Source organism: Eumetopias jubatus, unplaced genomic scaffold (genome assembly GCF_037043125.1).
Source record: "Eumetopias jubatus isolate StellerSeaLion01/CBP00866 unplaced genomic scaffold, mEumJub1_p1.0 scaffold_8, whole genome shotgun sequence".
Lineage (NCBI taxonomy): Eukaryota > Metazoa > Chordata > Mammalia > Carnivora > Otariidae > Eumetopias > Eumetopias jubatus.
Window position 1 is genome coordinate 117,956,858 of NW_028274814.1, and position 20,571 is coordinate 117,977,428.

A 20,571-nucleotide genomic window follows, 5' to 3' on the forward strand; every position below is an offset into this window, starting at 1 on the left:
CAAAGACCTTGTAGTTTTTAAAGTTTGGCGTTTGAGTAATGAAAAATAAATTGACCTACAGTCAATTTATCAAAAAGCATTTCACCTTTTCTGTTAGACATTAATACTGATTCTCTTTATTTTTAATTGACTATAACAAATACACTCTCTTGGTTTCTTAAGATAGTTAACTAGTTTTGGTTCTTTCATAGACTCTAACTGGGTGTATGACTATTACATAATACCTTATTTCACAACCAACCTGAACCCAACTCATTCAACCCTCACATAGCTGGATTATTTTGGTGGTGGCCATCTTTGATGAAAAGGAGTCACATGACAAGGCAATAAACTCGTATTAGGGATTTGGTTAAAAATAAAACAAACTTCCAGAGATATCCCGAGATTGTAAAGATTCAACCTGTGTTCCATTTTATGTCATTTACTCTCTCTGTCAGGCTTCTGCAGTGGGAATTTGTGGGCCATGCCAAGATCCTGAACCACCAGAGAAGGATTCAGTTATAGTCAGGACATACTAGGTCTGGAAAAGTTAAAATCTCATTTTTAAAAATACAGAGGGCCCTTGTCATTCTTCAGGGCAGTCTGCTGAGGTCTTCTGAAATTCCCCAGTTCCTGTTACTGACATGTTTAATACAGGCTCCTGGCTTACACCTGAATCACATGTTCTGCGGGGAGGCATGAGTTGGCTGTGGGTATCCTTACTTGGTGACTTTTAAGATAAAGAAACACAGTCAGACAATTTCATTGTTAAAGATTAAGATCAGAGGTCAACAAAGCCAAGTTGAGATAAGAATGCTGGGCTTGAGCTGTCAGTAGCCAAGTGGTTTCTTTCCTAGTGAATCTTATGTGAAATAACTAATCCCATGTCCCAGGGGCAGTCACACTAAGAAGGCTGAGTCCTTGAATGTTAAGGACCTAGTGCATTCTCCATAAAGTTTATGGTGCTGCAAGTGTTTAAAAGTTTATTCAGTATTTTTTGTCACTGACTTATGTAATTAATGTTTATTATGCTGTGCTTACAAGTGTATTTTAATCAAGTGATGTGTGTTTTGGAGCAGATGCTGTTTTCTCAGAAGCGTTTAAAGTTTAAGTGTGAATATGGATTTGTAATTGTTGAATTTGGATGGTTCTGAATTTTAGATCAGATATTTTATAGAAAATATTTAGACTACTTGTCATAATTACATGCTTTTTAAGGCACGTTACCATCTTTGGGGTATGTTTATAGCACGATAACGTCCTTTGCATATAGAGAGATGTCTGGTGATGCTGTTCCCCACCCCTGCCCCAGCTCTGCCAGTTTTCTAGCCTTCTGTTTTCATTTAATTAATGGCCTGACCAAAAAAAAAAAAAAAATCATACTTGAACGGTCTTAAATAGGAGTTGGAAATGCTGTTTTTCACTAGAGTGCTTATAGGACATACCTTAATAAAGGAGTAAATATAATTATGAGACTGCAAATAAATAAAATGTGAACTATTATATGTTTTGATTTTTAAATTATCATGAGCTTCCTTGTTAAGTATTGTGCCATTTTGATGAAATATGTATCCTAATCTTATTTGGAGATTAATCTTTAGTTTTTCAGTCATAAAGAAACCATGGGCACCAATAGCATTTTATATAAGTTAATAAAAACCACAGGGTGCATAAATTATACTACTTAAATATTATTTTTTCAATATATTTCAAAACTTATGCTGCCGTTCAAATGAGGATAAAAGATTCCTATGTCAACTTACTTAACATATGGTCAAATTAGTTCTTTTAATGATTTGGCTGCAAGTTACAAAAGAAATTGTAATGATTATAACTCTCTAACCATTACCAGACTTTCTCATAACTTCACTTGTTTTAGGAACTATAGATTTAAACTACAGAAATTAGAATATAAAATTTCCATTATTTAACTGTAAAACATGTTAACAGTCTTTTTCTTCATCTAGGTACCATTTACATTTACACCATTTGCAGAAAACTGATGATCATAGGTCAGTCTTCCAAGGTATGAAATTTACTGACAAAACATCTTGCCCTCTATTTCCTGTTTTTCTCAAGACTTTTTTTAGCATTGAGTGCTGAACAAAGAAAATTCGTGAATTATATAACAAAATTTAATAAATATAGTTTTACTATTCTTTTACTTTAACATGATTCTCTCTAAAAATAAAAAGACAATAACATATTAATGAAAAAAAAAGAATTCCTAAAATTGATAGGTAATCTCCAGTGTCCCTCAGTCTCTCAGATTAGTCATTACTTGTCAACTTGATACTGAACATCCCTCTGGTAACTATCTCTTTAGGTAGGGTGACCATCCATCCTGGCTTGCTGGGACAGTCCTGGTTAATGTCTGTTGACTTAGAGTAATTATTAATAGTGCTCCCTTTCGCTCCTTAAATATGTGGTGACTCTATTTATGTTTGCCATGGAGTTTGGACTTCATTCTCCTCCAACAGCTTGGACTTGACTTATGGCCCACATGCTAGTTGGGTGAATGTCCACTTAAACATTGTCCCAGTTATGAGCTGAGGGCAAGGGGCCTTTATTTTACAATAAGATTCATACTTACTAGTACTTACTGCTCAGTTTGAGCTCGAGGAAGTGGCTGACACTTCCCTTCAATGTTGGTAGCACTTTTGTCTGTAGGAGACATATTTATTCCATGTGTCAATGTCCAGTCGTTGGAATGTGGGCCAAGACGGGAGAATACACTTGCGTTGAGAGCAGGCTTGAACTGTTTCTGGTATCTGAAACATTACTGCTTTATTTATTTATTTATTTTTTACTGCATGCAAAACCTTATACTGAATATTCTAATACTCAGTGCAGATACTTTCTTATTTCTTCAAAATATAGCCAAGTATCTTAAAATTTGACAATCCTTAAAAAGTAAAAATGGAAGCAAAGATACTTGCATGCGCGATGCATAACATTAATTATGTGTTCTCTCTCTGTTTAGTTCCTCACATTTAAAAGCTCTGTTACTGACAGTGACTCGAGCAAGCTCTGTGCCAGTGTTTTGGATGTAAATTGAAATGAGGGGAGACTGTCTCATGAATAATGTAAATGTGGCCTACACACTATTCCAACAATTCTACATTCAGTTCCAGATGATTTCCTAAAGAGGATTTGCGTACTCTTGTTGCACTTGCTGTAGCAACAAATCCTGCTGCACAGAGCCATCGTGGTTTGGTCTGCTACAGCTTTTGTCTGCCAAAGCCTCGAAGGGCAGAGATCTCTGTGCCAAGATGGAACTGTTAGTGTTTGTACTTAGTAATGCTGAGAGAATTTTACTTTCATGCGATTGTCATCTTAAAATAATTTTATTTAGATCCTGCAGAAGACATCTCCCCTCCCCCTTATTGAACTTGTGCTTTTGTCTGACAAGGTAAGGGCTGAAGGAAGATAGTTCTGTGGTCCCAGTCTTGTGGAATAGGAGTGGGGGGAGTGAGAGATGCAAGAATTTGGGGTGGTGGGTGGTTGTACAGTTGGCACTTGAAGATTGGAATGAGATTCTTTCAGTTTGTTCACTATAATACATTTCACGGAAATTAATAATTTTCACCCAGAAATTCCCAAGCCCTCAGCTGGTGAGTTGATTCCTGAGCTGAGGCTATAAATGAACTTGATGGGTCCATTTAATGGGAACAAGCCCTTGGAGGTCCAGCCACATCTGAGCACTTCCGAGTATGAGCAGTTTTAGAATTTGAGTCTGTTGTAGCATACAACAGAAAGAGAAACACACATGGGATCCCCAGGGTTTTCCTGGTGTCATCCTAGAGCAATCTAAGCTCCTGTTCCTACAGGATCTAGACAGTATGGCTACCATTTGTTATTATTATTGAATCCCTACTATGTGTTAGGTATTATGTGAAGGGCTTTGCATATATAATGCTCAGTATAGCCTTATGAGGTGTGCACTCTCATCATCATTATCATTTGTCAAATGAATGCCTGCCATTTATCAGCTATGCTGCTAAGCTCTTTCTTCACATATTATCTCATTTAATCCTCATACCCCCACTTTGAGAAAGGTGCTTTTATTACCTTCAGCTTAAAGATGAGGAGGCTGAGGCTCAATGTCTCACAGAGCAGGGTAGCTGGGGCCAATGCTATACTGTACTGCCTCTCAACACCATTACGGTAATGCATGCCTGTCAACTAAATTTAGTCCTGTCATGACCCATTCTATTTTGGTCCACCTACTCAAATGGAGGAGCCGTGTAGGAGGGTTAATAGTTTTCGACCTGACTCTGTATTCCTGAAGATGTCCTGAAGACCGGGACTGTCCAGGGGGCTTTTCCCTAGATGGGAAACACTTACTTTCGTGCTCAGACAGGTCACCAGCATAACCTTAGGGAGTGGAGGGAGGCCAGATTTCTGAAGCCTCTTTTCCTAAAGACATATGACAACTTCGCTTTCACTTACGGTTTAATCTGTAATTTCTTCTGAGGCATTTAAAACTGTAGTAGGGTACTCAGCAAACATTAGAGATATACGGTAGAATCTATTCATTAAGAAAAAAAAGTTGACTTCTGTTTCATTTTACTAAAGAACTGAAATAGTTTAGTAAAATTTTGTGGTTTGAACAATTACTGTCAAATTATTCCACGTACCTTTACGTAAACTTCAAATCCAAACTGAAATGCCTCTCTGTGTTTTCAGCCAAGGGTACAAGAGGACATAAATGGTGCTGCAGCGCCATCCTGTGGCTGAGATGATGGATCGCGTGTGTTTTTCCTGCTCAACACCTGAGCATGTTCTTGCAGGGCTCTTATAACTGGGTTTTTCAAATTTTTTTTTCCCTTATAAAGAGAACAGTTCACTGAAATCCCATCAACTTTTTTTTTTAGTAATAGAAATTCTTCTTCCGAGCTTTTAGGGGCAAGAAAAAAGGCTACAAATTAAGATTTTTTTTTTTTTTTTTTTTTTTTTTTTTTTTTTTTTTTAGAGATGGCTTTTTCATCTTTAAACCTGACAGTTTTTCAGAACCCTAAGTGGAATGATGGGTTTTCAGAACTCCTTTGTCAGGGTTGCCGCATATTGTGGAAGGAACGCTGCTGTCCTTGGGAGTCCAAAGACCTTGAATTCCAGCCCCAGCTCTGTTGCTTACAAGCAGTTTAGCCTCTTGGAGTTAGATTGGGTTACTTTTAAGGTCTCTCTGGCACTAAAATATGTGATCGGGGTCTTTTATTCTAAGTCTGAATATGAACCCAAATGTAATGTGAGCAATTGGTGACTAAAGCTATTTTTATTTTGAAATGTGAAATTTCTATTATCAGCGATCCCAAGGGGTTTTGAAAAGATATGTGAATTTAAAGGGGGAAAATTTATACATGGTTGATCCCATACCCCCACAAACCACAACAGTACATATGCAAAAATCCACGATAGGATTTTTGTGCGACAAATGTGAGAAAACTCGTTTGGATGACTGTTAATTCCACCTCAGTTCATGGCGTGGCAAGCTTAGCAAACAACAACAGCAACAACAGCAATAAAGCAACCCTGGGCCCACTTAGTAGAGATGTAGTGTCCAGAACCAGGGACTGAAAGTTTCATTTTACTGTGAAGAAGCCTTGTACTTTAAGGGACTTTGGCAGCCTGGAGCAAAACCATGAGAGACTAACCATGATGGAGAAGGGAAGTGCAATCCTAGGAGATCTAAAAAGTGCCCAGGGATGTTTATCCTGGAGAGAGAGAGATGGGGGAGAAGACAGGATGCATAGGTGTTTTCCGATTCTTGGAAGACTGTAAGTTGGAAGTGGGCTTGGGATGGTTTTGTGTTATTCCAGAAGGCATAACTAGGACCAGTGCACTGGAGGTATATCAAGATGGATTTCATTTCGGATTAAGGAAGCACTTTTCATGTTTTAGCATTGTCTTCTGGTTCCTTGTTACTAGAGGTGAGAACTCTTGGACAGGGGAAGGTATAGGACGTCTGGTGGTGGTGCCAGTGATATTGGTGGGGATGAAATTAGATTGACTTTCAGCCCTTTGATTCTATGATTACTTGACATAGTTCCATATTTAGCACCATTAACTGGAGCTTTTTGATGAAGGTCAGTCAGTCAACACATATTTATGTAATATTTACCATTATACACCAGATAATTTTAGGAGGTGGGGATATGGTGGTGAACAAGACAGACAAGGTCCCTTTCCTAAGTGACTTTACATTCTGGTGGGATGAGCTTAGTGGATAGCAAAGAATATTACAATTCCGTGTCAAACTCTGCTCTACTTCCAGCACTCTCTTTTCTTCCGGAATCAAAACTGACTAGACAGTGGAGAATTCTGGCCTTTCAGGTTTCTTTCTCTTAGATGAGAAAGCTGAGATGCTTGCACATGTGTTGTATGTACTGTCTTTGAAGGCTCCAGAGATGGTAATAGGGTTTGAATGTTGTCGGTGTTTTATCTATTTTTACTATTAAATCCTATGTCAGTCTGGTGGGTTTGCTTTATGCATATGAAGCTCCTGGATCATTTTGATGATTTGCCTTTTCAAGAGTTGACTATTACAGACATATTTTTCCTTAATTACTTCCTCAATTATTGAGGGCCGAATTTGTTATTAGAAGAAGGACTTTATTCTGTTGTCCAAATTTATTATCATTATTTTCTTGAGCAACTCAAAGACTTGTTAGCTCTCCTGTGTTGATTCTGCTGACTTTAAGGTTTGTCCACGGAATGCATTTACTAGCACTTGGGGATATCTACTGTGTGCCTGGTACTCTTTCAGGTGCTGATGATATAATAACAAAGTGCCATTTGTGTTCTCAAAGAGATTACAGTCTAGCTTTGGAATCACACCCACGTGAGCATATTAATGGCATTGGATGTAACGGAGATATGTAGGTATAGAAACATAATGTAAATTACCTCCTACACTGCTGTGGACCCTTGACCGATATTAATAAAAACCAGCTGAGTTCAGAGCACTTTAGGAGCTAAGAAGGAAGACATCCTAAAATCACTAACTTGAGATTTCGAGTTCTTGAAATTGTTCCTTTACTTTTTAAGTGCTTGTTTTCTCTTGACTCACTATCTATGGTATTTTTGGTTTAAGCAGTCAGCAACTTGTGCTCATGACTTATAATTTGGTTATATTAGATAGAAATCGTCACTGATAACTTAAAATGGAAATACATTCGAGTGTGCTTTTTCTCCCTCAGGCCTTGGAGTACCTCCTGTGGGCCAGCTCGTGTATGGAGTTCTCGGTCCCCCTCCTGTCGGTCAGGTACTTGACGTGGAGAGCTACCCTTTACACCGCTGTCTGCCAGGGCTATTATGACTGCCAGGCTGGCATTCACGGAGAGGTGGGCCGCCTTCCACACTCAGCATTCCAGTATTTAAAAATATAAGTTATTCAGCATTTTCTTCTTCAGATGCCCAGCAACACAAACGCAAACAGACAAACGAAACCTAAAGAATTGCAGTGGGACAAGACACAAGTCCCAGGGTTTATTTGCAGAAATGTGCTTGGCTTCTCCATTCTGTTGATCTCTTGTTCTGTATTCTGCTCTCTCCTTTCTTCTCCGTTCACTTCTGCCTCCTCTGCCCCTTTTCTGGACAAGATTTCGGGTATCTTGTCTTCCTCATTGGATGCTTGTATGCAAGTCACTTTCCTTCCAGTCCCCCTACAGTCCATTTGTCTTGCTTTTCTCTGCTTCCAGCTGCCATTTGTTTAATACGCCCAATTTCTTGTTTTTCTTCTTTTCCTGTGTATCTCTTAGACTGAATACTTGAAACGTAACTTAGCTGTTAGGCGCTTCTATTAGCCTTTATGGTACCTCTGTGTCCATGAACAAAGGTGCCCTCTCTACAGTACGTGGTAGCTGGCTTGTCACTGGGTGAGGGCTTGGTGAGAATCAGAAGCAGGCACCCCTTCCTTCAGGCCTCCACAGAGTGCATGGTCTGCTGAGTGCAGGGGTGCTGGATTGCAGCCCTCACTCAACCTCTTGGCTGGAAGTCTTGTGCAGGACAGAACCATCACATCTGTACAAATCTTTTCATATCCTGTTCACAACCATCAGGCCGGTTAGTGACTTCTTTACATTTAATGTTTCCTGCCCAAACTAATTCTGAAGGATTGGTTGGTAGTGGCTCGTCCTGAATAGCCTAATGCAGCCCTTGAGGGGTACATTTTCTAGCCCGGGGTACATTCTAGAAACTATTCACCATGCATGTACAGTTAGAGTGTGTACTAGCGGTGACATGTTTCTGTAGCTATTAAAATTGTCAGGGAAGGGAACATATACACAGTTTGGACTATTTGATTCCTATTGGAATTCTTCCTTGCTGGAAAATTTAACCCTTCATGTATGTTATTATGTCTAGAAGCATTTACATGAAAAATTATAAATTATAGATGAAATATTTCAAAGAAATGGTAAAATAAATGACATAAATTGAACTGTAGAGAATCATAATAATGGTGATCTGATTAAATAAGCAGGTCTTCCTTCCTTCCTTCCTTCCTTCCTTCCTTCCTTCCTTCCTTCCTTCCTTCTTTTTTGTCCAGATATTAGTAAATACTTCCTATATGCTGGGTACTAGAGATACAAAAATAAATAAGAGCCTATGCGGACCTCACAATTTAGTGGACAAAGTGAACAGTTGACTAGATAGTACAGGATGCTTTAGTAAGAAAGTCAGTATTTCGAGGAAGGGTGTGTGTGCCGTGTGTGTGTGTGTGTATGTGATACCAGAGAAGTGATCATCTATATGAAGCTACAGAATTTGGCTTTTCTTACTTTTTTGATTTTCTTGATTCATAAAGTTAGCATATCTGACAGCTTATTAACTTTAGACCTGCAGAATTTTGGAATGCTTGTAGGAAATGATTGATGGGATAGTTATAGTGTTACAAGGAGTTAGCATCAACCTAGAGTTTAATTCACCAATTAAATCAAATATCTGGAAGAATAAAACATGCTGTCTTGATACATTTTTAATCACTATACTCTCACTTACTATGAATTAAATTTATTTTAATTGCATACAGGCATTTGCTCGGCGTGCTTTAGCTAAAATTGATGAGTTAAGGCAACTGGAATTAATGAGTTCCTCACAATCACAGGAAGAATCCAGAAGACATTATAGAGAGGCCACAATAAAGGTATAAAAATTTCATGAAATAAAAGAAATTTACTGCACTATATAGTTGATTAAGTACTTAGTGGTTGAGAAGTGCATCCCATTGTTACCTCATATATAATTCTTTTTCTGAAACAGATGGCAGTGATGATCTTCAAAAGAGGAGTATTTGAATCTAGAAGAAAAAACAAAAGTTTCTTTAGACCAAAGATAAGAGTTAACCTGAGGGAAGCTCAAACTGTAAGTCTAAGAATGTCTTCTCTTGTTCAAATTCTCTTTGCAGTATATTTGTGTTATACCTCCCATCCTTGAAGCCTGGTCACTCAGTATTAAATCCTGCCCCCTGTTCTCGGCACCAATGGCAAATAGAGGAATGCCTTCCCATTTTGGACACAGCCTCACTCCGTCCCTTTCTTAAAGTTTTATACCTTCCCACAATCCCAGTTTTGTAACTTTAAAGGGCAAGATGAAGAAGAAGAGCCTGGGAAAGGTTCAAGTGCGGACTTGGAGTGGTGCCACGGAGGCCTTTGTCTTTGACTGCTTGGTGTTAGCTTAGTGGGCTTTGAGGTTGGAGAGAAGGTGGAGGCATCTTCTCTCCTCAGCTTCAGACTTCACCCTTGGGAGTGTTCAGGAACCAGGCTACACTGAGGCAAAACAACCCCCATATCTCAGTGGCTTAAAACAACCTTTATTTCCCACTGACATGATGGCTACGGCAGTTCACAGGGGGCTCTGCTAAGGGTGAGGGTGAGGAGAAGCCCTCATTTGGAGAGTTGCTGGTCGTTCTGCCGTAGGGCATTGGAGAAAGCTCTGGAGAATTGTGCGCAGGCAATAACGCCCAGCATGGAAGGGAGCGCAGTCTCTTCTCATGTCAAAACTCGTCATATGGCTCTCCTGGCGACTGGCATGTTTGGTCAGCAGTTCTAAGGGCTGTCGGGGTGGGAGACTGGGACATAGTCATGCCTTCTGGGGTCCTCTGCCCTTTCTCCCCCTGCCTTGTCCTCCCACTGTCTTGCCCTTGCCTTTCTGAACCTCAGTACCCCTAAAGGCCCAGTTTGGTTTTTTTCTTTGAAGCTTTCCCTGAGTATCCTAGATGGCTGTAAATTTTTCTGTGAACTTCTTGCTAGGGACCAAAAATGAAAGTGAAGGGGAAGATGAGCAGTTTTGGACAGGAGAGTAGTAGAATTTCAGAACCCGGAAGAAATTTAGGAAATCGTCTGGTCCAGTCCTGTCCTATTCCATATGGGAACATAAAGCCCAGAGTATTTGAACTATGGCCTCAAAGGCCGCAAAGGCAGCTGCGGGACTCTGGGCCAGTGCTTTCTCATTACTCCGATGCCTGCTGCTCTCTTCATGCATTTCTTCTTATAACATTTCGGAGAAGTTATTTTTCTTTTCTCTAAAATAAATCATAATATCTAAATACAAAAATTATGTGGGCATGGTAGCTTTCTATTGCTTCTTAGTGTAACTATGGTATGTTGGCTGCTGAGCCCAGAGGTGCATTTCATACATCCTTTTAAAATCATATCCCTTACTGACCAATGGTGGATAATCAGTGGGGGTGGGGACTTGCCCAATCATAGGTAATTCTTTGGATGAGCTGTGGAACTGCCTGCATCTGGTATTGTTTTTTTTTTTGTTTGTTTGTTTTTAAATTTATTTGACAGAGAGACACAGAGAGAGAAGGAACACAAGCAGGGGGAGTGGGAGAGGGAGAAGCAGGCCCCCCGCGGAGCAGGGAGCCCGATGCGGGGCTCGATCCCAGGACTCTGGGACCATGACCTGAGCCGAAGGCAGACGCTTAACGACTGAGCCACCCAGGCGCCCCCGCATCTGGTATTGTTGAGTAGTAACGCTCTATAGCATTTGTAAGAGAGCAAGGGGTAGGTATTTTTTTTTCTGGCTAGCAATTTTTTTTCTCTGAGCAAACCAAATTTAAGTATCCAAAGCTGCAAGACTGTCATTAATTAGCATATTATTATGCTTTATAATCATCCTTCAATAAAAATTAAATATATTTCCAAAGAGAAGCATTTCAAATTCCAGATAACATTACATTAAAAACACATCTATTTCTGGTTTCCTTTAAGATAATTGTCTTATAGAGGGGCGCCTGGGTGGCTCAGTCATTAAGTGTCTGCCTTTGGCTCAGGTCCTGGTCCCAGGGTCCTGGGATCGAGCCCCACATTGGGCTCCCTGATCGGCAGGAAGCCTGCTTCTCCCTCTCCCGCTCCCCCTGCTTGTGTTCCCTCCCTCACTGCGTCTCTCTCTATCAAATAAATAAAATCTTAAAAAAAAAAAGATAATTATCTTATGGAAAAGTCTGGTGGTATATCTTTTTAGAAAAAAGTTATGATTGTTTAGTTGGTAGTTTCTATAGGGAATAGTCATCATACCCTTTTTATAAAGTCATAGTATATTACCTTGACATACTTTGCAGAATGTTCTGCTTTATATGTATGAAATAATTTTATTATGTGTCTGCAAAAGAAAATAATTTCAATACGCGTTAAATCTATTTTATAAAACATTTCTGAATTTGTAAATCCGTTGTAAACTCACGGTTAATCAGTTTGACTTTCAAAGGATTCCTTTAAAGGACTACTAATCCATACTCCTAATGACTGACTGTTTAGTGATTCATTCAATAAATATTTTTAAACTACGTGCTATATGAACAAGATAGGAGTTACATTCTAGTGGAGAAGTTACACAATAAATAAGTATAGTAATTATAGTTTGTGATAAGTATTAAGAAGGAAATAATGAGGGGCACCTGGGTGGCTCAGTCGTTAAGCATCTGCCTTCAGCTCAGGTCAGGATCCCAGGGTCCTGGGATCGAGCCCCGCATCGGGCTCCCTGCTCGGCGGGAAGCCTGCTTCTCCCTCTCCCACTCCCCCTGCTTGTGTTCCCTCTCTCGCTGTGTCTCTCTCTGTCAAATAAATAAAAAAAAAAGGAAATAATGGTAGAGATTAAATGAATTACATGTAAAGCCCTTAGAATGTTTCTGGCATGCAGTAGGTCCTTAGGAATATTAGCTATTACTATTATTTATTTTTATTCATTCATTTAACAGAATGTATTAAATGCCTACCATGGTTACATGTATGGTGGAATATAGAAGAGCAAAGTCACAGTTCTGTCTTTTTGAATGGCCTTGGACTAATGAGCAGGATTTGAGTGGATAGGGACGGGAGGATAAAGCGTTCTAAGTACAGGACAAGGGCACAATGATAGCTTGGACGCAGGAGCAAACAAAGTTTACTGGGGGACAGTGAGAAATTAAGCTTGACTGGGCTAGGTATATTATGTTGGAGATTAATATAATACATCTCATGGAGTAGATGTCCTACAAACCATACTATTTAGAAGTTGCACATACTATCTGGATCATGTCATTTAGCTTCTCATCCATCCGGATGTTTTTAAAGGTGGTTTAACATGCTCTATGCAGTATTTGTACCATAACTGGTCAAATATTTTTATTACTATTTAAAATTTTAGTTGTTTCCAGTTCTTTGTTATTCTAAATATTGAAATAATCAACAGATTCAATGTGCTATTTTTTTTTATTTCCTGTGGACAAAGTTCAAGGTGTAGGATTTGAATCAAAGGATACAAGCACTTTTATTTCTCCTGATATATATTCCCAAATTGATTTCTGAAATAGCTATGCAAGGTACAGCCTGCAGGTACCAATTTCACTACAAGTTGTTATCATTTTGCTATTATTTTTTAAAAAAGATTTTTATTTATTTGAGAGAGAGAGCGAGCACGTGGTGGGAGGGGCAGGAGAGAGGGAGAGAGAGAATCTAGGGCAGACTCTGCGCTGAGTGCAGAGCCCGACCTGGGGCTCAATCCCACGACCCCGAGATCATGAGCTCAGCCTAAATCAAGAGTCAGATGCTTAACTGACTGAGCCACCCAGGCATCCCTCTTTATTTTTTAAATAATTCCGTTTTATAAAATGGCTTGTCATTTTAACTATTTCTTTGATCCAACTTTCCCTTATATTTGTGTTTACTCTTTTTATTTCCTTCTGTGAATTTTATCTTCCACAGTTTTTGACCATTTATCTACTAGAGATTTTAATTTTTAAAATATACTTAAATGAACTCGTTTTTGTAGACATTAATAATTTGCTTGTCATGCTTGGCAACCCATTGTTTTTTTATTGCCTTAAATCTTTTTTATAGATCTTTTAAATATTTATATTTTAAAATGTTTTACTTGGTATTCATCTACAGCTCTGATAAATATTCTATTTCACTTTTTGCTAGTTTTTCTCTGGTATTTCTAAAAACAATTTAACTATAATCTTTGGTTTTTATAATTTCATTTTGAATACTTCTAATTATTAGAAAGTTTATTATGCTTTTAAGTATAATGTTTTAAAAGCTCTGTTTTAACCTACAGTAAAATTCTTAGAAGAAACCCTTACCTCTGTTTGTAAAAGGCTAGGGCATGAAGTTCAAGTTCATTGAGGTTTTTAACCTATCAGTTAACCTATGGATTGAAAAGTCATAGAAGCTAATGAGTAGAGAAGTTGATGTTTGGGGAGAAATAGTCCAAGGCAGTTTTAACCCTGTTTATGTTTTTCTGTCTTTCTGACTTTGCCCCAAGAAGAGGAGAGAAGCAGGGGAAATATGGGGGATATGATGGGTATCTTGTAACTGGACATGGATTCTAAAAAAGCTGACCAGAGCTGCTTCTCTTACTTACCGGTAACCTAAATACAGAGAACAGATCAGTTGTCAGAATAGTGTAGAGGCAAGTCATAGGCAGGAGGGGAAATCATTAAGCAGAGTGGCTGGGAATTCATACAGGGCTCATAAAAGTCATTAGCATATTGCTATACAGCTGGTCAATTCTTCTTTCATTAACTACCACAAGACCAGCTATTTATACTGTGAAATATTCTTTCAAATTTGGGTTTAAGGACCTTCTGCATTAGAATTTCCTGTGGTGCTTATGAAAAGTGCCCCATCTAGACCCACTGAATCTCAAGATTTGGTCTGTGAATCTATAAAGCACTCCTGAAGGGCGCCTGGGTGGCTCAGATGGTTGAGTCTGCCTTCGGCTCAGGTCATGATCCCGGGGTCCTGGGATTGAGTCCTGCATCGGGCTCCGTGCTCCTTGGGAAGCCTGCTTCTCCCTCTGCCTCTCTCTCATGAATAAATAAATAAAATCTTAAAAAAAAAAAAGCACTCCTGAGAGATTCCTAGGCAACCAAAGTTTGAGTATCAGTTCCTGAAGGCTGTAATTAAGGTAACACAAAGCATATGGAGATTGATGTTGCCCTAATAAAAAGACAGTAATAGCCTTTTAATGCTGCCTTGGAAACATGAACATAAAGAAATAGCAGTCTTTGACGTAATGGTGTTATGACATAAACTTTAATGGAGTCTGGAGAAACACCTCAAAAATGAACACCATAAAAGTAGCCAGCTCAATGATAGGCCAGCCACTCTTAGCATTAGTGAAGCATGCCTTACTTCTCTTTGCTTATAATATTAAACATTGTAGAACTTTAAAGAAGTGGACTGTGGTTTTTTGTTTTTGTTTTTGTTTTTATTCCAGTTGCCGTGGCCACGTACCATCACAGAGCGGCTGTTGGATGAGATGTTTGACAGCACCGCATCCCGGTTTCTGGCTGTCTTAGAAGCTCTTTCTGATTCAAATAGGCGCACACTACAAACTGGACCTATTGTTACAGATGAAGTAGAAGTTCGTGATGTTGTCTCAGAACTGTTTATGGCAGGAAAAGAACTTTTAATAAGTAAATAGTTTGTTAAAATAATATATTATGGTAGAACATGAAAAACAAAAATTTTATTATGGTATTCCACATATAAGAAACTGATACCCAATTTTTTTTTTATCTTAAATTCAGCAATCTTGTTAAACTCAACTGATAATTTAAATAATTTATGAGATTTTCTTTTGGATTTGCTTAGGTATATTATCATCTTACCTGTGAATAATGACTATTGTATTTCTTTCTTTCCAATTCTTAATCTTTTAATTTCTTCTTTCTTGCATTTCTTGGCTTATTGCACTGGATAGGATCTCTAATAAAACATGAAATGGAAGTGGTGATAGCAGATATCCTTGTCTCATTTATGATCTCACATGGAAAGCTTTTGACATTTTACCATTAATTTTGATGTTTGCTGAAGGATTTTTTTAGATACCTTTTCTCCATATTAAGGAAGTTTCTTTTATTCTTGGTTTGCTGAGTTTTGTTTGTTTGTTTTTAATTCTGAATAGTTGTTGAATTTCATCAAAAGTCTTTTCTGGATTTATTGAGTTGATTGAGTGGATTTCTAGTTTATTTCTATTAATGTGGTAAATTACATTGATTGCTTATCTAATTTTTAACCACCCTGTATTTTTGGAATAAGTCTAATGTGGAGGTGAGGATTATCCTTTTGATATATTATTTGATTTTGTTTGCTAATGTTTATTGTATTGCTTCTCTGTTCATGAGACAGATTTTCCTTTCTTGTAATGTCCTTTTTAGGTTTTGCTTTCAAGGTCATATTGACCTCATATAAAGAGTTGAGAAGTGCACTCTCTTGCTGTCTTATCTGAAAGATTTTGTGTCAGATTGATGTTATTTCTTCCTACGTGTTCGATCGAATTTACTGGAATTTTCTTTGTGGAAAGGTTTTTAACTATGGATTAAAAATTTCTCATAGATATAAAATGATTTATGCTTTCTTTTCATTAAAAAAATCTATCAGTTTGGTAAATAGGACTTGAGAAAATTATATTTTTTGATCCAGTATTTTCAAATTTTCATAAAATTATTTATAATATCTCATTATGATCTTCTTAATCTTCTTTATAAGATCTGTAGGTGTCTGGGCTCCTCTTTTTCATACCTAGTAGTGGTCAGCTTGCCTTTTTCTCTCATTTCATCAGTTTCCTCAGGAGTCTGCCAATTTCATTAGTCTTTTTCCATGAGCAATATTTGTGTCTATCCTCTCTATTACAAACAAATATTGTATATTTGTTTTCCATATTATTAGTTTCTGTTCTTTATTATTTCTCTTATTCTACTATCTTGGGTTTACTTTGCTGATTTTTAAAAAATTTATTGACTTGGAAGCTTAGATCATTGATTTTTTAGGATTTATCCTTATTTAACATATGCATATTAAGGCATTTGTCTCTAAATGCAACTGCAGCTATGTACCTGAAGTTTTGATTTATCATACCTTCATTATCATTTAGTTAAGAATATTTTCAAATTCCCATTGTGCTTTTTTTTTTTTTGATACCGTGCCATGAGTCAAAAAACATGGAGATATGCTAATTGTTTTTTTTTGTATTGATCTCTAGCTTACTTATATTGTGGCCAGAAAGCATATTCTATTTGATATTCTTTGAAGCTGTTGAAATTGTTGAGATGTGGTTTATGGCCTAACTTGTCAATTTTGGTAAATAGTCTGTATATACTTGGAAAGACTCTATGTTCTTTCATTGTTGGGTACATTGCTTTATATATATGTTGATTAGGTGAAGTTTGTAAATCATGTAGTTAAGTCTTCTCAATTCCTACTGATGTTTTTGGTCTGCTTGTTTTGTAAATTGCTGAAAGAGAACATCATCTGCTATGCATTTCTTTTGGTGTGGAATTGATACAGCATAGGGTATGTGTGTGTTTTGCTGTAGCGGATACTGGTTTCCAAAATGATTTATTTATTTAATTTTTTTTGGTACCAATTATACCACCAGCAGCATTTTATGAGAGTTCTAATTGCTCCAAATTTGGACACTTAGATTTCTTTGTCTTTTTCATTTGTCCATTCTGGTGTGAATTCAGCAAATTCAGTAGTATTATGGATTTAATGTGCATTTCTCTGATGACTAATGAAGTTGGGCACTTTTTCATATATTTCTTCACCATTTGGATATCCTATTTTGCAAAGTGCCTATTCAGATTTGTTGGAGGAGGTCATCAAGAGGATATGACTACCAGTTAATTCTTGAGCTGGACCCAGGCATTTGGAGGCTCCTTAAACTCCCCATCTCCCACCCCACCCTGTCCTTGGTGTGTATGTCCTACCTACTATTCTTGTACTAGCAGTGGTTTCAAGGATGTAGCCTTATGAGAGTAAGGTGTTGTTGAGACCAGGTGGATGGTATACGTGACTGAGCCCAGTTAAATCTTCTGGGGAAACTGTATAGACAAGCCTTATATATAAATTCCTTTGCTTTATTAAAATTACCACCTACCAATCTGGAGTAGTCTGCCTCTTTTTCAGTCTCTCCTTGCCCTCTGTGGAAGGGGGCCATTTTGTGAACCATCTTTTGCCCATTTTTCTATTGGGCTATTTGTTTTTTTCTTATTGGTTTGTCAGAATTCTTTATAGATTCTGGATATAAGTTCTTTGTTGAATATGTATATATTGCAAATATCTTTTCCCACTTGGTGGCTTGCCTTTTCATTCTCTTAATTATAGCTGTTAAGGAACAGGAATTCTTAATTTTAATGTAGTCCAGTCTATCAGTATAGCCTTTATAGTTAACCATTTTTGCATCATGTTTAAGAAATCTCTGTACTGTAATGTCATAAAGATATAGTCCAGTGTTTCCTTCTAGAAGCTTTAGGTCTCAATTTTGTTTTTGTTGGTATGAGGTAGAGATCAAGATTTATTTATTTCCATATAACATCTAGTTGACACAACACCATTTATTGAAGAGACCTTCCTTTCCGCATTGACTGTAGTATCCTTTTGCCATAAACGAGGTGACTATACATGTGCTTTTTTACTCAGTATAATTACTTTGAGACGTATCCAAGTTGTGTGCATTAATAGTTCACTTCTTAGAATTGCTGAGGAGTAGCCCATGGTATGGATGTATCACAGTTTGTCTGACTGTTTACCTGTTGAAGGACATTTGAGTTCTTTCCAGTTTTTGGCTCTTAGGGTACAGCTGTTATGAACATTTGAGTACAGTTCTTTGTGTGCACATGTGTTTTCATTTCTCTGGGATAAATGCTCAAGAGTATAATTGCTGGGTAAGTGTGTATGTTGTTTTGTGGAAAATTGCCATACTGTCTTTCAGGTTGACTGTACCATTTCACATTCCCACTCACAATGTATGAGAGATCCAGTTTTATAACATCCTCAACAGTATTTGGTGTTATCACTATTTCTTTTAGCCATTCTGAGAGGTGTATAGTGCTATTTCATTGTGGCTTTTCCCTAATGGGTAATGATGCTGAACATCTTTTCATATATTTATTTTCCACCTTCATATTCTCTTTCCCTTTAGTGTCTTTTGCCAGTTTTCTAATCGAATTGCTTATTTTTTCTATTGAATTTTGAGAATTCTTTGTATATTCTAGATACAAGTCCTGGTCATTGTTTTTTAAGATAGGGAATACACTATTAAGCCTTTTCCTTCATCTTTCCCATTTTTCACTACTTCTTTCTAAATTCATTTCTTTTTGCTCAAATACAAACTCTAAGAACTTTGAAATAGTTTAGCTAGATATAATATTTTGCTTAGAAGTTTGTTTCTTTTTGAATTTTAAAGACATTTCTCCATAGTCTTTTTTTTTTTTTAAGATTTTATTTATTTATTTGACAGAGAGAGACACAGCGAGAGAGGGAACACAAGCAGGGGGAATGGGAGAGGGAGAAGCAGACTTCGAGCCCGATGTGGGGCTCGATCCCAGAACCCTGGGATCATGACCTGAGCCGAAGGCGGATGCTTAACGACTGAGCCACCCAGGCGCCCCTCACCATAGTCTTTTATATGGTATTGAGAAGTCTCTCAACAGTTTTTTTTTTTTTTTTTAAGATTTTATTTATTTATTTGACAGAGAGAGACAGCAAGAGCAGGAACACAAGCAGGGGGAGTGGGAGAGGGAGAAGCAGGCTCTCCGCTGAGCAGGGAGCCTGATGCGGGGCTTGATCCGGGGACCCTAGAATCATGACCTGAGCCGAAGGCAGTTGCTTAACCAACTGAGCCACCCAGGCGCCCATCTCTCAACAGTTTAAACCTTGTTGTTTTACAGATTTAGCTTTGACAGTGTCCTTTCCTGTGATGTTCTTACATTTCGTTATATTCGGTCTAGGGGTAGGTTTGGTAATACAGGAGGTACTTTGAGGTCTTACATCTTTCTTTCATTTTTTATCTTACTTCTTTGTTTCTTCCCCTTATGTTTACTTTTTAAAAAAATTCTCGGGGCACCTAGATGGCTGAGTCAGTTAGGCATCCGACTCTTGGTTTTGGCTCAGGTCATGATTTCATGGATTGTGAGATTGAGCCCTGTGCTGGCTCTGTGCTTAGCAGGGAGTTTGCTTGAAGATTCTCTCCCTCTGCACATCCCTGTTCTCTGTTAAATAAATACATAAATATTTTTAAAAAGTTCTCTGAGGCGGGGCACCTGGGTGGCTCAGTTGGCTAAGTGTCTGCCTTCAGCTCAGGTCATGATCCTCGATAGAGCCCCACGTTGGTTTCCCTGCTCAGTGGCGAGCCTGCTTCTCCCTCTCCCTCTGCCATACTCCTGCTTGTGCTCTCTCTCTCTCTCAAATAAATAAATGAAATCTTAAAAAATAATTCTCTGAGGGCCCTCATAGCAGATGTTAACACGTCCACTCTCCATTATCTTATTTAATTATTTTAATCTCTTTATTCCTTTCTGTTGCCTTCTGGGAAGCTTCCTCAGTTCAACTTTCCAGGTCACTAATTTGTTCTTTGGTTCTTGCTATTCTATTCCATTCATCTATTGAATTCTTTGTTTCAACAATAAAGTAATTTATACCTAGTCTCTGTTTGATTCTTTTTCACAGCAGTTTATTCTCGCTTCATGTTTCTAAAATCCTCTATTTCCTTGAGAGAATACTTATTAAGCTTAAGTGTTTACTCTTTTCTATTTTTCTGCTTCCTCTGGTAAAAAATGTTTTCATTAGTGGTCTTTGTTTCAAAGTGTTTGTGTTTTTAACTTTATTTTTTCATGAGCTTACCCTGTTGCTTTGGAGCAGTCACCTGACTTGTCCACAACACCTGGAAAGAGAGGTGAAAGCCTAGACCTTAGCATGTGTACTTTCAAGTGAGTTTAGGGTATGTGTGTGTACATGTGCATGCCCATCTGCAGGAAGGGAGTTTCTCTGCTACAGTTTGGGCTCATCTCTTCTCCATGAAGAAAACGATCTCAGATGAGGTTTCCTCTACCCACACTTGAAAATTTACCCTCACCTGTACCCATCCTTTCCACTGTCTCTCTTTAAAATGGATGGGGTGTTCCTTCTCTTCCTTTTGAAGTCTTTTAGCCTAATCTTTCCAAACTGTCCCTTTATCCCATGTCCTCTTTCAGCTCCTTCCCTGTATTTCTTCCTCTTGTTATAGTCAGGAATTGTCTGTTTCCACCGTTCTAAATTCTTTCCTTCTTACTTATACAGTCTTCAGCCCTCTGTCCTCAGCCCTCTACGGAAAATGTCATGG

The 20,571-nt window shown here is 38.0% G+C and overlaps 1 protein-coding gene across 4 annotated transcripts in view; it reads left to right on the top strand.

The window, feature by feature from the left end:
• The window catches only part of CFAP54 (cilia and flagella associated protein 54), a 296,408-nt gene that overhangs the window by 18,689 nt on the left and 257,148 nt on the right, over positions 1 to 20,571 (top strand). For all 4 annotated transcript variants that reach the window (XM_088025290.1, XM_088025291.1, XM_028105379.1 and 1 more), the window contains exons 5-9: positions 1,947 to 2,005; positions 7,179 to 7,322; positions 9,011 to 9,124; positions 9,241 to 9,342; positions 14,686 to 14,884. In XM_088025290.1, the coding sequence (XP_087881416.1) occupies positions 1,947 to 2,005; positions 7,179 to 7,322; positions 9,011 to 9,124; positions 9,241 to 9,342; positions 14,686 to 14,884 (618 nt within the window). The remainder of the gene's footprint in view (positions 1 to 1,946; positions 2,006 to 7,178; positions 7,323 to 9,010; positions 9,125 to 9,240; positions 9,343 to 14,685; positions 14,885 to 20,571) is intronic.